Source organism: Ornithodoros turicata, chromosome 4, assembly GCF_037126465.1.
Source record: "Ornithodoros turicata isolate Travis chromosome 4, ASM3712646v1, whole genome shotgun sequence".
Classification (NCBI taxonomy): Eukaryota; Metazoa; Arthropoda; class Arachnida; order Ixodida; family Argasidae; genus Ornithodoros; species Ornithodoros turicata.
Window position 1 is genome coordinate 3,038,804 of NC_088204.1, and position 16,042 is coordinate 3,054,845.

At 44.6% G+C, this 16,042-nt stretch overlaps 2 protein-coding genes and 2 non-coding genes across 5 annotated transcripts in view; 2 read left to right on the top strand and 2 right to left on the bottom strand.

Moving 5' to 3' along the window:
- LOC135390669 (metalloprotease TIKI1-like) overlaps positions 1-14,096 on the bottom strand; it is a 59,365-nt gene extending 45,269 nt beyond the window's left edge. Inside the window, exons 1-2 of the mRNA XM_064620477.1 lie at positions 13,890-14,096; positions 2,784-2,855 (exon numbers count right to left, since the gene is read on the bottom strand). Of these exons, the coding sequence (XP_064476547.1) occupies positions 2,784-2,855; positions 13,890-13,946 (129 nt within the window). The 5' untranslated portion in view covers positions 13,947-14,096. The remainder of the gene's footprint in view (positions 1-2,783; positions 2,856-13,889) is intronic.
- The window catches only part of LOC135390668 (cell cycle checkpoint protein RAD17-like), a 65,111-nt gene extending 50,221 nt beyond the window's left edge, over positions 1-14,890 (top strand). The window contains exon 18 of one of the 2 annotated variants that reach the window (XM_064620473.1): positions 13,760-14,890. The gene's annotated coding sequence lies outside the window, so the exon portion shown is untranslated. The remainder of the gene's footprint in view (positions 1-13,759) is intronic. The other variant, XM_064620475.1, reaches the window with a different exon arrangement.
- Positions 14,891-15,170: 280 nt separating this feature from the next.
- Trnar-acg (transfer RNA arginine (anticodon ACG)) lies at positions 15,171-15,243 on the bottom strand. Its single transcript has one exon. It is a non-coding gene; the product is annotated as a tRNA-Arg (tRNA).
- A 380-nt stretch (positions 15,244-15,623) lies between these two features.
- On the top strand, positions 15,624-15,696 carry Trnaa-agc (transfer RNA alanine (anticodon AGC)). The gene has a single exon. It is a non-coding gene; the product is annotated as a tRNA-Ala (tRNA).
- The last annotated feature ends 346 nt before the right edge of the window (positions 15,697-16,042 follow it).

The following is a 16,042-nucleotide window of genomic DNA, read 5'->3' on the forward strand; positions in this document are numbered from 1 at the left end:
GTCGCCGCTAGGCGTCGCGTAAGATAAAAAAAGTGCAGCCGAGGCTATGGACAGCGTGGAGGACTCCGAGCTTGTGTAGGACTCCGCTTTTCGCGTGCGTATAATGCGAATGAATGATTTACAGGAATCAGTTCAGTAAGCCAATCCATTATGAGCTGTCGTGCGAGATATAGAACGGATACAATGTGATGAGATCGCCTTCTCAAAAAAAGAAAGGAAAAAGGAAACGCGATTTCTGTTGTATCGACCGCGCAGGGCAATAAATATGCAGTTGTGGATAAATATTCAGTAACAGCGCATGCGCTGTATTGAGTGTGTGACACGAGTAACGCCCTCTGGGAGACAGGAACAGAAATTTGACTGATGGGGAAATAGGGAGTCGCAGGAAATGTATGGGAAGTGCAACTTCCGGTTCCGAAAAGCACGTATGGTTTTCCTCGTTGTTGATTATTATAGTTTCGCGAAAATATTGAATCATTTCGATATCTGCACAAAAAATTGACTCGTTTTATCAGCGTTCAGGATTAATCCGAGGTCTATACTGCAGTATTTCTGGAACAGACGAGAATATTCGCTTTCTAGCATTCGGCGATTTGTATCTTGGACGTTCGAACTTTCCTGGGCTTTTATCACTCGAATTTTGGCCAGGCACCGGCAAGCTGCACGGCAAATCAAATAAGGTCATGGTGAAGGCTCGAAGGTGTCGGGGGGGTTGCAATCTTACCACCGGCTGAGGTTTTCCCTAAGTTTTACGGCACGACGGATGGTTGTAGGCACAGTTACTCCTGAAGTAGGCCCAGGTCACATGCTAACCCCTCCCAATCCTTCCTGCTGTCCTCTCCCCATCTGTTCACGTCTCTATACACACGTCACGGTGACTTCGCGGTGCCAACTCGGAATCAAGAATAAATAAAAACGGGAAAAAAATCGCCCTTCGTGTCTCAAACCAAATTATAGCTCACTTCCACTCATATACTTCTAACATCCTCACGACGCTACGTCAATTTTACGTGCACACTAACATCATATAGCTTATCCGTCCTTCGAAATGTGCTCGAACGCATATACACAAAGAAAAAGAAAGAGACGTTCTTCGTAAGGAAACGTTATTTTCCTGTCGGACAGTATAGGCAAACAGTGTGGCTTTTGCTGCCCCGACCATTACAGATGCATGCTGTCCCGAATGGAGTATTATTGATGCATCAAGCTCGCTTCCTATATATATATATATACACACACATAGAGTGTCCATGCATACGATGTCTATGTCCCAGACAGCCTCTGTGACATCGTAAAAGCACTTTATCTTCGTTGCAAATACACGATCATATTCAGAAGCGTAGCTGGCAGTGCATTAGAAGGCTCGTCTCTCCAAGAAAGAAGGGATGGTGTTCTTTTTTTTTTTTTTTTTTCGTATGGCTTTCGTGGTGTCGTGTCAGTATGATAATGTGATGTGATCCTGAAGTGATATCGGTATCGATGAGATATTTATATGTTCATTTAAGTGTCGACAGTGGGCCACTCGGTTGAAATATTGCGGCACGCGAAGACGACGTATAAATAAACTGGAACGATACGCTAATAAAAAAATAAAAAAAACGAGGCATTTGCAGCTGTGAATTGGAGATTTCAGTTTAAAGGTAGTACTCGGCGCTTTCGCTGCCAGTGCACTGGAAAGCTTCTCATTTAAATTTTCATTCTTTGACTGTGACTGTGTGCTGGATGATGTTACAAAATCGTTTATCGAAACATTGACGTGGAGTGATTAGTATTCATGATCTGTGTACGTTTTCTTTTTTTTGTGTGTGTGTGTGTGTGTGTGTGTTTTCGTTTTTTCTTTTTTGCGCAATCGTTGACAGTGTACTATCCTGCGAAATAAGTACTTCATCTATTTATGAGAAGGAAGATGCATTCGTTAAATTCGTTAATATTTTCACCAATAGAACGACACTTGCAGTCTTTTGGTTCTACCAATGGCGTTCAAACTAATAACAATAATAATAATAATAATAATAATAATAATAATAATAATAATAATAGTTTATTCACACATATCTAGCTAAAGGGTAAACTCAAGCAGGAATCATTATGATTGCAACAAGAAATGAGCAGAAATCTGTAAAGAAAACAGCTTGACCCTAAGGCCCTAACACGCCCTATGCGCTTGTTCCTATTGGCGGCGATGGCTAGCCGCATTACTCTACGCCGCGAAAAATAGTGCGCCTATACAGGCGGCACCTGGTGCCGCTACAGCGTTATTTCTCTGGCGGAGGAACTGTGACGCACTACATTCCGTGCAGTTCTTGGGTTAAACAAGAGTATGGTTAGGTTTGGATCAGGGGCGGATCTAAAGCGGGGGGGGGGGGGGGCTCAGGATGTCCTGACCCCTTCCTCAGTTTCTGTCTTCACATTGACACACATTAATTGACCCAGATCGTGTATCTATACCATTCCCTCTTTTGCAAAGCTTCATCCAATCAATCCAATCCAATCTCGTGATTTTCTTACTAGTATTAGTGCCATTGTTTCTATTTAACTTCGTTTGTTTCACTGTTAACCTTGTTGGCTTTTTGTATATTTTACTGTCTTTGTTCACGTGTATAACCTTGTGTGGTGCACCAATTAGTAGACCCTAGTGGTTGTTTTTGGGTACCTTAACAAAAATAAAGTTATTATTATTATTATTATTATTCTGGCCAAGGCTGGACCCCCCTCTCAGAAAAATCCTGGATCGGATACACTACGTAAGGCACATATATATGTTCATAAAACTCCGTTCTCACCTTGCTTGCGTCACAGAAAGCCGGTCGCTTGTACTTTCGAAGGGACGGATAGGCCACGGTACAGGATGAGAGCTGCGAGAGAAAATTACGCCAATTGAACTTCACAGAGCAGTTTACGTCACACATTGTAATCTGAACGAGACTCCGGAGCAAAACACCTAAATCTGACAGGGTTCCAGGGCCCATTGTGTAGGACAGATGCAAGTAAACGTTCACAATTGAATCGCGAACACAAGACAAATAACCGCGTAGAGCAATTATGTATGTACAGTTGCTGTCAAACTTAACTGTAATAGGTCAGCGCGTGACCTGCGCGTACGCCAACGCCGCCAAACGTTGGCCGCTGCAGACAGAAACATGAAAGGAGATAAAACTATATTATATTCGAAATTCCAGTGATTTTTGGAGGTGTATATTCCGACGTCATTAAGAAGACGTGGGATATAATGATTAAGGTACGTCTTTCGAATTTCGTATCTGCGGAGCTAAATGTACCGCCTTTTTTATATCTCTCTTTCCCAGTGTATGCTTCCACAACATCGAGTACTACGGTACTGACAGCTGAATGCGTTGCCTAGATGCAACTACTGTTCGATGATCTAATCACTAGAATCACATTCGTCGATACCAGTTCTCTTCGTCGTTATACACAGGTAGACATACAGCATACCGGTCAAAGATAAGAAGATTTAGTACACACGTCGCTGGCGATAAATCGTAATAACGATTCGTGTCGGCAATATACGATCTGCAACGAGCAACACAGCCACCCCACCCGGGGCCATTATGTCCCTAATCTATGTTGGCTATATCGGGAACAAGAGAATCGGGAATGGTAAGCATAGCGCGGTTTAGCTGCGGGGATTTATGCCCGCGCGGTCTTTAACTTGGCGGTATTGGTATATACCTGCCTCGCGGAATTGCCACACATGAAGCAATCAGGCCATAACTATACATTTCACGGCGGGAAGAATGAGAGCAAGCTCAAAGGAAAACGAGTGGCGTAGTGGTTAGTGGCGCTTGGTGGCGTAGTGGTTAGTGGTAGGCGTAGTGGCGCTCACCACGCCGGGACTGGGAGGTTATCCGGCGAATAACTTTCCAGACGAATGTTGGCACAGTTCGTCCTGAAGTCGGCCCAGGACGTATACTAACCCCACCCCAGTCCTTCCTGCTGTCCTCTCTCCATCTGTTCACGTCTGCATACGCCGTTTATAGCTACAGTTGATTCGCGGCGCTAACCAGGACTTTAAAAAAGATGTGGTCTCAATTGAGGCTCTGCTTATGTGATATGCATCACCTGGGAACCAACCTTCGGAACAAGAATAGACCTTTTGAGAAAAGCCAGCGCCACCTGTGTGCGCCCGCGTGGTATCATGGGAATTTGGAGCGCCAGCTTCCGGTTTGCTGCTGGCGGCGCATGCGCAGACGCTGTGCAGACTGCAGACGCTCCGGTTGCATCTCTCTGTGAAAGTGACCGTTCGATTGCGTTTTGTTTTAGAATTTCCCGGTTATAACGGACGCGGAAGAGGTGGAGAGTGTTCTCAAGAGCAAGTCATGCGCTCTTTGTATGCCTTAAACACTCAAAGCATGCCAACGGTACGTGACATTCATTGCTCACAAAGTAAAAGTATCGCTAAACATCCCGATTGGTCTCTCAGGAAAAAGCAGACGACAGAGCAGTGTCTCTCAGACATCCCAAGACGCCTTGCGCCGCTCACTTGGTGTCGCTGGCGCTTTTCTCAAAAGGCCTACTGCAACATTTCCCAATCAGTCTCACAATCTATCGAAGCAGAAAAACCAACAACCACTCCTTCACCTTTTCGCAGTCCAACAACAACAACACTCTCCTCTTATTGATTCCGAGGTTGCGGGTTCGAACCCAGCCGAGGACGTCGCCAACAGCGTGGTGCCGTGTGTATACAACGTGGCCTATAGACACGCTGGCTTATAGACACTACACGAGCACGATGCGTAGAACAACCTACAGAGTTTATTCACGTGACGTCATCCGCAGGAGTGCGCCACCGTCGCTAGCAGATTCGCCGCCATAATGTATAGGTCCGCACGTTTTGGCTGTCTAGCTTCACGCACACGGCATTCACCGTACATTTGGTGTTTCAAAGTTTTTGTAAGTAAAGTAATATTCACGTTTCCAACGCTAATACTCCTCCTCTAAATAGCATACGGCAGCGAACGAAAACCGGCGTGATGAAACATCATGGCAGCCATTTCAGCTTTTCGAAGCTAGTCCCCTCCGGAGAGGTGACGTCAGAGAGGAAGTTCTTCCTCTTCTTCTTCGAAAGACAACAGTAGTGAGCGTTGGATTCGCACCCGCATCGTCATATTCCATCAAATACCGTTCTTTTCGCGAACTATTTTTCTGCGTTTCACCGGCGCTATACTACTACGCCGTTACACTTACTACTTTTTTTTAATTCCGTGTGTTAGCGCCGCGAAGCAACTGTGGCTATGAGCGGCGTACAGACGTGGACAGATAGATAGAGGACAGCAGGAAGGAGTGGGGGACAGTGGGGTTAGTTATGTGTCCTGGGCCGACTTCAAGGGGGACTGTGCCGACATGCGTCTGGAAAGCCTGCCGGAAACACCCGGGGAAAACTTGAGACAGCACAACCAGTCTTCAGCACGGCCTTGGCTAACGCTTTTACCCGCTCCCATAATACCCACCCATTACCCGCTCATATTACCCACTGTCGATCTTCCCACTCTTGTTACCCTACTATTACAGCTGCCACTACGTTATTATCACACTCTAAGAAATTGGGAACCATTCCCCCCGATTGCAATTACTCGTCTTTTACCCTATGACACGAACGTTTACTCCCCAACGCTGCAAACAATCCCCTTAACTGTCTACAAAATGACTAAATCTACTCTCTTTTTTTTTCTTAGACTGTCGAGTATGCCAAAAAACGAGGTCAGGCTCAGACGCTGTCGTCCTGCCTCTCCAAAACACGTAAGTCTTCCCAGAAGACGCGTAAAAACACCCCGCACATTCCACGCCCGTATACCCCACCGCTTCCCTTACACGTCCGACTTCCAAGAACGCTTCTTCCTTCAAGACCTTGTCTCGTTACAACAAGACGCATGATGGTTCTTCCAAACGTCCGCAACACAAATCCTTGCCGTCGTCCTCAACGATCGACGGGGTACCATTCCGAATGGGCTCGTTGACGTCCGAACGTCATATATCGTCTGCTCCAGGGACCGATCTGTTTTCTCAGAAACAGCTGCAAGGTATTACATTAAACCTGAAGCGACAAAGAAAGTGTCTTTGCGTCGGATAAATGTGAAAGACAGAAGTCGTTTGCTTCGATGTAAACCTTCCATGCGGTTGCCGTAACATGCGTCTGCAGCATTTCAAGTCGGCCTTCCCTTCCCAAGCAGCACAACATCTTGGCCCAATGTTGGGCCGATATTGGCAATGGCGGCCCGATACTGGACCAAGATTGGACCAATAGTGGGCGAACATTGCCAATATTGGGCCAATATTGGGCAAGGATATTGTGCTGCTTGGGTTTCTTCGAGCAGATAATAGACACCCTCGCAGCCCGACCATTGGGACGATGCCCCACAGTTTGACCCCCTTCGTGTCAACCATAAAAAACCTGGCACGGAACAAGGACTCTTCCTGTTCGACTGTGTCTGTTTCGAGCTCACGTGCGATCGTGTCCCAGCAATGACACGCGACCACAGGTGCTCGACAGTGAATGCGCATCATTGTCGTCCTGCCAGACGCTCTTTAAACGGACTCCCGACACGCGTCGCTTTATGTAACAGCGTAGAAATATAGGAATATGGCATAGAGCCGAAACGTCCCCTCCTTCCGACTTACGATGCCTCGAAGGAATATATATGTCTCCAACGCGAGGGAGGAAGTCACTCCTCGCTATCAATCAACCGTTACCGCACGGGAAGGTATATTTTCGGAGGCATCGCGGTGACAATCTGCTGTTTCAGACCGAATGTCAAAACTCTGCTCATGGAAGAAAGTTCCGACGCGAAGAAAAGGTTCACTGAGGTCACGTGACGAGGGGAAAGAAGGTCAACGCGAGAAGCAACGTACCTGCACTCTTAAAAATGAACTTCACCACATAGCACGCTCCTAGCCAACCACCATCCCGAATGACAACGTTCTCGCCCTAGATTTGTTGAAAACGGGAGGAGGAGCCTATTTTGTGCTCATTATGCACGACACAAAATAGGCTCCTCCTCCCGTTTTCAACAAATCAGGGGCGAGAACGTTGTCATTCGGGATGATGGTTGGCTAGGAGCGTGCTATGTGGTGAAGTTCATTTTTAAGAGTGTGCGGCAAACAAAAAGGTCCGCAGCGAAAGAAGATCCACCAGTGGATGCTCTTTCTCCGTGGACCTTCATTCGGTTTCGCGTCCATTTATTAAACTCAGGTCGCGGGTTCGAACTTTAGATTTTAACGCGCATATTAGCGAGGCCTTTGTCACCCCCAAGGTCATGCTGAAGACTGGGACGCGTGTGTTCGAACACCGACCCCCACCGGCTGTGCACACCGGATGTTGCCACAGTTCCGCCTGAAGTCGGCCCAGGTCGCATACTAACCCGTCTTGTCCTCTATCTCTCACATATATCCACGTCTGTGTCTCTGAGTTCGTCGTTTACGACGGGTGTTTTCAGCAACGTGATCAGTGTACAAGCATCAGTTTGAAACATGCGTGCGTGTACTACTTTGTGAGTCGGAGGCTTTATGCGCCCGCTTAGGCCAATCAGAGACGTCTTTTGATTTGTGGGCGGAGTGCAGTTTACCTGCTTGAGTTAACCTGTCGCGATGTAATACTTTTCGTGAAAAATAAAAAAAAATAAAAAATGTGGAGTTGTTTGTCGAAAAACAAGCCACGGGGAAGCCATGAATGACATTTGCGCAATCCAACACGGATATATCACTTGTCGCTCTCATCAACTTCTACTCTTTTTTTCATTTCTTGTTTAACGGAATTTTTGCATTTAATCGTCATTTAAATTCTAAAAAAAAAGAGAGAGAGATACCAGAGAAACTGATAAATCGGTTGGTGGTTTGTTGGTGCCACGCCAACCGCACTTGAGCAGGAAACACTGCAAGCAGACGAACGTTCCCGCTAAAATGTCTGCTGACAACACCAAGGTTGTCTTTTTGTTGCAGACGACAGGGCCAGCAAGTTATTGTTCGCTCTCTCCCTCCATTCTGGCCAATCCTAAAGAGTGATTAGCAGCTAATCCCGAGAAGGCCTGTCAGGCCCACGTTGCCAGAAGGATTTGGGGGCGTAAATGCTGCCGGACGATGACATCATAGGATAAACGTAGGCATCCACAAGGACACCACACTTTGCATTCGAGTTCGGAAAAGTATGTCACCTTTCTCACATCTCGTTCACCAATTATTACAGCCGGAAACGCCTTTACAAAAATTTCAAAAAGCAGTACTGTGACGACTGTTCCACGTGCATATAGAAGTTGTTTTTAATTACATTTAATTGCGATAAAACTAATATGCCGGCCTCAAGTTATGTGTCATGTTACCATTCGTGAGATGCACGCATGCATTGTAGTACTAACTACGTACCAGGGATGGGCAGTATTTAAATACATTGTATTTAAAATAGTATTTAAAATACGTATTTAAATAAAGGCAAGGAAAATGTATTTATATTTATATTTAAATACCGTTTTAGGTGTATTTATATTTAAAATGCACTTAAATACACATATCTCATCCTCCCGTATCTGTGTGCTTCTCTCGAGTTCCACATTGTTAGCCTCCAGCAATGAAGGGTATCTTGGTTAGACGCTACACTAATTTAAAAGAATAATGTGCCTAGACGCCTCAAAGTATTTACGGAAGTAGTTACAGTATTCAAATACTGTCTTAATGTATTTGTATTTCGTATTTAATTACTTTCATCATAAAGTATTTATAGGCAGTATTTAAATACATGAAAACATGTAGTATTTTGTATTTATATTTAAATACCCGAAAAGCGTATTTATGCCCATCCCTGCTACGTACTGATACGTGCGCGTAGTATATTAACTTTCTTTTGTGTTTGGGTATTGTAACCCGATTTGATGGTACATTAAAGAAATTGTAATCTACTGTGGCGTACTTTACAATACTTACTTAGCAATACTTTTGGATCGTGTCAGCCGTATCAAACTGGACTATTCAAAGCCAAGCGTCAATCTCCCGGTTCCGTTCGTTTTTTAATGTAACCGGTTCAAACGGGACAGCCGGCCGCGGTGGCTCAGTCGGTATAGCGTGTCTGCCTGCTGATCCCAAGATCGCGGGTTCAAACTCGGTCGAGGACGGTGGCAAATGGGTAGAACTGTGTATTCGCACGAGCGACATCTTCACGGAAGATTCTAGTGGAAGAAAAAGCGAAAACAGTGCTCACGGAGACTAAGTTTTGTCCCGTGTTACGTTGAGCATTCACACGGTGAGGAATATCGGGAGTGGTGCGCACTTAGCAGACGACACTTCGCAGACGACACCGTCAGCGTCGTCCCTGTCGTCTGCTACGGAATATCTCGTGAACACTGGATGTTGAGAGCTCGCGCTCATGAAGCTATGACGTTTTCACGACAGTTGTCTCGCGGCGTCAAGCCCCGAATTATTATTATTATTATTTCAAACCGGACACCCGTCGGAACTTAGCTCGTGCCCTTGCATGGCAACAACCACGACAACGAATCGTAACGGGAAAAAACAATAACTGTCATCCTCCGTCAGTCACCTCCTTTTTATCCCCATTTCCCGAGCAATTTCACCCCCGTTCACACCCACTCTGACAGGTGTCACTATTGACCATCCTCCCATGTCATGCCCAATCACTGTCTTCCCATTTCCCTCCATAGAATTACGGGACAAGTTCTTTCCCTCTTCCAATTGTCACCTCCCCCACCCCCCTTTACCAGCAGAAATCAGGATGGCACAATAGGTAACATAAAAGGACACCTCGTTCTCAGCTTTATCTTGGGTAAAGGAGGGTGTGAAATCTTTTAGGGATTTTTTTTTAGGGAAAGAGGGGAAACCAGGGGAAAGATGGGTCAGCTGCAGTCGCTTCTGTATTGTTTTTATTTTATTTTTGTGATAGTAGAGAGAAAGAGAAAGAAGCAGCGTTGGGTGATTGTGCTCCACCGTTTCGTGTTTTGTGGCAGCTGCGCAATGTTTCGTTTCGAAGAACACCGCCGCCAGAGGGCTTTCCGATTACGCTGTGTTATAATAACACAATCTACGTGTTATCGTTAGTCGACCGTTCATAACGTGGCTTCCGAAAGTAAACCGCGTCTACCGCACCCAATCCGCGGGTAAGATTCTGATTCATGCAAGCTTCACGGCGACGTTATCAATGGTCTACTAGCACTCCATAAAATCATAATGCCGTAGAAGATAATTAGGGCATTGATATCTAAAATATGAAATGCTGTTAGAAATTTATTTTTCTTTTTATAGATTATAAAAAATTTTTGTTCATTAAAAGTTTTTTTCAAAATTTTTTTTTCATAAAAAATTATAAAAAAATTTTTGTCATCTTTATCTAACTCGTTGAGTATTATAATGTCTGCAGCATTTGTTTACTTTCGGGTTGAAACGAACTGAAGTTCTGGTTTCGTGAAATTCTAACTCATGCACACCTCTTATGGAAACAACTGGATAGTGGGAACAGTTCTGCGAATTTATTGGTGGAAAGCAAAATCTGCGCAGGATAAGTGTTTCGACACGAGAAGACGGCGAGGATGAGTGAAGGTTAAAAGCAACTTCTGTTCCAAAATAAAACTTGGTTGTCAGTTCAATGCCTGTGCGTTCAAATTCTTTCTCGTCCTTGCACTTTTTTAAATAGCGATTTTAAGTCAGCGAGAGTAGTTCTCCTTATATTGCTTGTAAAATTGCCGGGACATGGCCTTCCATTTTCTCTTCAATATAGTTTTCATCCTTAAAAATGCCAAGAAAAGCGCACTAAAATCCGAAAACAACCTCAATAAAATCGCGATAAAGTCCCGACAAATCGTTACTAGTACAAGGATAAAGATATATAAAATCTCTATAAAGGTAGATAAAAATTAGGTAATAAAAAAAAAGGTAGTCCCAATAGAATCTCAAGGCTCAATATAAACGAGTGAGAGGTAAGCGTTTAGAAAGGCTGAGAAAAAAAAAAAATCCGACCATTAACACGCGCCCGCGGAAGAGCTATTCGAAATTTCGGCACACTTGTCATCGCTGTCACATTTTATTTGCTCACCCCCTGTCTCCTGAACAATGACTTGGTCGTAGAAGGCAGTGAATGTGCACTGATTTGGCGCGTTTAATGGGACACCATCATCCTTTATGGGGTTAACGAAGTGAATCGGCCATTAACTCGCGTTAGAGCCATCGAAGAGATGACCGCCTGTAACGAACCGTCGCGTGAAATACGACTGGAACTATGAGAGAGACGGGTACTCTGTGGGTACTCCACGGTACTTCTTCGCCGGCCTTTTCCTGTTCTCTGTTAGTGTTATCTTATGTATGTTTGTGTATGATGTGTTTTGTAATATCTCGTGATGTGCGCCAACACTAAGGCCCTTATGGTTGTTCTTGGGCACAAATAAAATTATTATTATTATATGAAATGCTGAATCGGAGAAATTCGGTTCGTGAAATCTGAGGAGGAAACGTGTGTTGATTTACGCCAGTGACGTCATTAATACAGATCCAACGTGAAGCATTATAAAGCTGGTTCTGTGCTTCTATGTAACGATAATGAACGGAATCGCCATAACGGATGTGCGTTTGGTGTTCGGACGAAGTAAAGACCATAGCAATAATTCGCTGCAAAACAGTAACATGACTTACGCAACGTAAATACGTATTAGCAGCAAAACCAAGCAACGTAGACAGAAACAAAGGGAAACAGAATCGTGCATTTTTTCCCGGACATCGAAGCAGACGACACGCAAGCAGAAACACTCTCACGTCGTCTGCTTCGTTCTCGCAAGCTCCGGGTTCTTCTAGTACCCGCGGTCGCCTACTAACTTGCAGCGATTTTCCCAGTATTATCCGCAAATATCTTCTCCGCCTTCCCGGAAAACATTCTTTCTTCTACGTCCTACACGTTACGCTACTATTACCCTCTCAGTCACATGGTATGCACTCTTCGCGCCCCCCGACGCCAAAAGCAGACACTTCTTTTGACACCTGCAGGCACTTGTGAGGACGAAATGTGTACTTAGAGAGGCTCCCACCCTAGTAGTTTGAAAGTATTTCTGGGCAACAGCGCGTCTCTGTGATTGACAGTGGTGCCTCTCCATCACCACTTCTGCGCTAAACGGCCGCCCGACGCCTTTACTTGAGTGTCGTCTGCCAATAGCACTTCGTCTGCTTAGCTGTCGTCTGCGATTATAATCCATCGCGGGAAAGCGGGCGAAATAAATAAATAAATAAAGGGGACTCGAGTATGGACGAAAATTGTGTGCTTCACACGTTGACAATCTCAGAATGTGAAGTATCGCTGCGGGATGTTAAGAGATATAAATGAAAAAGGAAAAACCTAAGAAGATATTTTGCTACGTTCTCGGAGGGCCCATTTTGAAGTGGCGACAACGCTGTCGAGTTGATGCGATGTTTCGGCGGACTTGTTCCATGGAAGTAAGCATGACACACTTTGAAATGAATAGAAAGGGTACTGAAATGTGTTAGGAGTGCCGCCATGCTTATGTTTTCTTTCCGTTGGTTGTAAACAAGCTCGTCTGCGATTTAGTTCATATTCCGTATCAAAACTGTTGTACATTGTAACCCAATTATAAGCGGACGCAAACTTGAAAGCGACTGGCGCCGCGAAGTCTCCTGCTTGTGTAAAATATGCCACATAATTAATAATTTGCGGCCTAGTTTATCGAGTTACCGTTCCTTTCGAGTCGCGACTTCGCTCGGCTGACGTTTTACGAAAATTTGAGCCACACGATAGTATCTTCTTGGACTCTAGCTTCTTTAAGTTTGCAGTGATTTAACTCGATATGACTACATTCAACGGAATTTATATCAAGAAAATAACGTACGGTCATGTCTCAGTTACAAGTTACAAGGGGAAAAAAAAATTACGGTATCAAAAGATCTTATGGAGACGTATATGGACCCTGAGAACTAACCTACTGCTTTCTTGTAGTATAAATGTACCGGGCAGGATATATCTGATGTGACCCACGCTGGAAGATCATGCTCTACGTCAACTACACTTATGTACATATCCGAGATATTATTTGCTGAAACCCGGACAGCTAACGTTTTCCTAGCTGACAGAAGACCAACTCTTAAATCATTAATTCATTATTTCTTTAGTTAATTCTTTCATTGGGTAATTGTGACGTTTTCTGCTAATTGACACCAGCTACTATTACGTTAACTGGGAATGATAAATTCTACAGGGATGCATAACACTCCACCGCCGAGAATGGTATACCATCATTGCGGATTCGATCCGCTTCACTTTGATGAACAAAATACTCTGCAACTTTTACGTCATTCATAGCGGCATATCTCACTAAGTCTTTGTGAACATCTTGCAGTTCGGCAAATATCTTGGCCTCATAACAAAAGTACCGATTATGCAACACCACGAAAGTACTCGACCTACTTAACTGCTTCGTATGTTCCTACAGCATCCCTTCGACATTGAACTACACTGAGCGTATTGCACAAAAATGCTATCCTATATGTTATCGGTAGCCTTGTTGAAGGTGAATCTCCTTGCGTCATTTGTGTAGTTGTGTTTCAGTGTAATAACTGTAAGAAAGTATTGTGTGTAAAGCAAGAGACATTTCAGAGGTCATATTTTGTTTCCCAAAAATATGACCTCCAAGATTTTGAAAGCAGTGCCGGCACATGCAACACCTTTTTAAAAATTGTCAAACAGCACAAAAATTTTCTAACCTAATTTTCGGCTATATTTTTTTTCTCTCTCTCTCCCTCTTTCCAGCAGTCAACATTTTTTTTCGCTGTCTCGAAGCCACAATCAGCAGAACTCTCCCTCACCGTTGTACCGCCATCCAGGTGCGCGTGTGGAGATCAGAGGACATTTGTCACCGAAGCCAGAAGACAAAACTTACCAGGCAGAAGAAGCAGAGTGAGAAGATGACCCCAAATCCATGTGTCCTAATCTGCATGCTTAGTCCAACGACCCTCGCAACAAAGAACTATTTTGCACCATGCGCACATTGCGAATCATCGGGACTCGCATGTTCCGGCGCAACCAACACACCGATCACAAACACGCGCGATACTGACGACCGAACATTTCTGTTCGAACTCCTCCGCTCTTCAGCATGTGGAAGGTTCGCTTCTTCTTCGCGAGATGTCGCGGCGCCCGCACTGACCAGTTCGTTATGATTGGACGAGTCGGAGCCAATCACGTGGCGAGGTTTCTGTGAAAGCAGAAACTGCGTGTGCGTTGCTTTGTGGTCGTCTGCTACGCCGCTGCGTGATTGATGATGCCGGGGTTTTATTTTGAGCGCTTTGCAAAAAGCGGACCTTCAGTCATGCAACTTGTGTACGTAGAAGGGCAGAGATTGATATCTGGTTTCAAAGGCGGATCAGGTTTTTCATTATGCTATGGAATATGTTACGTCAATGTTTCAAAGCGCCGAGGTTGCGAAGTTGTGCAGAAGCAGTGGTGTTTTGCATCTGGAGCATTCGGGCTTTATCGATAAATTTGTGTCTTTCGACTTTGCTGCTTTTGGAGATAAAGAAAGGGGAAGCTGATTACTCCTGCGTATTTTTCGAGAAGTATTAAAAGAAAGCCAGTATCCACAGCAGTCGCCGTCAAATGCACAGCAAAATGCATATTTGTTCCTGATAAAACTACAAAGACAACTGAAATGCTCCTGAAAGGTGCGACAGCTGTGCAGTATACCCACGCTTTAACATATATTCTTACGTACGTGCGCGAACATTTACAAAATAAGATGAAATAAAGAAAGCCGATTGGGTGTGTGTTGTGTCGTGTTGTCTGTATTCCGCTCCACGTCGTCTGGCATCGGCGATGTCTTGGAAAGAAAGTCAAGTATTGCTTGTAATTTATGGCAAGAAATAAATCAGTGCGATCCTGGCTCACTTGACCCATCGTGATGAGTGATTGTGATGTTTTCGGTGTTGCAGGGTGCCGTGGGATAAACCGGCTAAAATGCGCCAAGGCATAGGCCAAGGTTTTGTAAGGGAGCTGCAATGTGGCGCCATCCCGCGACCTGGAGAGAAAAAGCGCTCCCAAATACAAACCAAGCCACTTTTTCGTTCGTGCTAGGCGTGCTAGGGGTGTGTGTGTGTGTGTTCCGTGCCACAGAAAAAACAAATATTAGTTCATAAATTCCTTGAAACAAAAAGAAAGAAAATACCGAGCCTGCCAGGATTCGAACCTGGAATCTTCTGATCCGTAGTCAGACGCGTTATCCGTTGCGCCACAGGCCCAGGACGTATACGTGGCAAAAATGCTCCATTTTGAACATGATACGATTCTTTATTTTTCCTAAACTCCATGTACTAGCTGTTTCCCACACTACTCCTTCATTCTATGGGGAACTCCAGTTATAGCAGACCTTTGTTCTGCTACGGACACAGATTATATTCATTCCGTGCATTGTGGAAAAAGCTCTTCCCAACACGAGCTGCTCTGCGCTATTCCCTCAGTTCCCAGTGGAACATTCTTCACGTATACTCCCTCGTATGATATCTCTGAGTGCAGGGAAACGTCCCAGAGTCAAATAATAGGAGGAAAATTACCTTCGGCATAGAAGGCGTAGTGGGCAATGTAAGCATGTAAAGGCTGAATAAGAACACTTGTATGTGTTGGGGGTGTAGCTCAGATGGTAGAGCGCTCGCTTAGCATGCGAGAGGTACGGGGATCGATGCCCCGCACCTCCATTTTCATATTTATTTCTTTTTATTTTGACAAGTTGAATTTATTTTGTCAAGTAGTCGGTTTCTTGAGACTTCGTGTTTGTGTCTGTCTCTTCGTGTTCCCTAGTCTCGGGGGTTCTTACATTATGCATCATCTTCACCAGCTCGCTGGCTTCTTAGCCATTTTTTCATTGGCTTCTTGTGTTCACTGTCCCATCAAACTGTGTTTTGCAATTTCATAGACAAGAATTCGAGCACTGGTTTCCTGATAATGCATGTATTTTGCATAATGCGTGTATTTCTTGGTAAATTTTCCTGAACCGAACCGATATACTTTCAGTAAATAGTAAAAGGTTCGTTAGCGTAATAA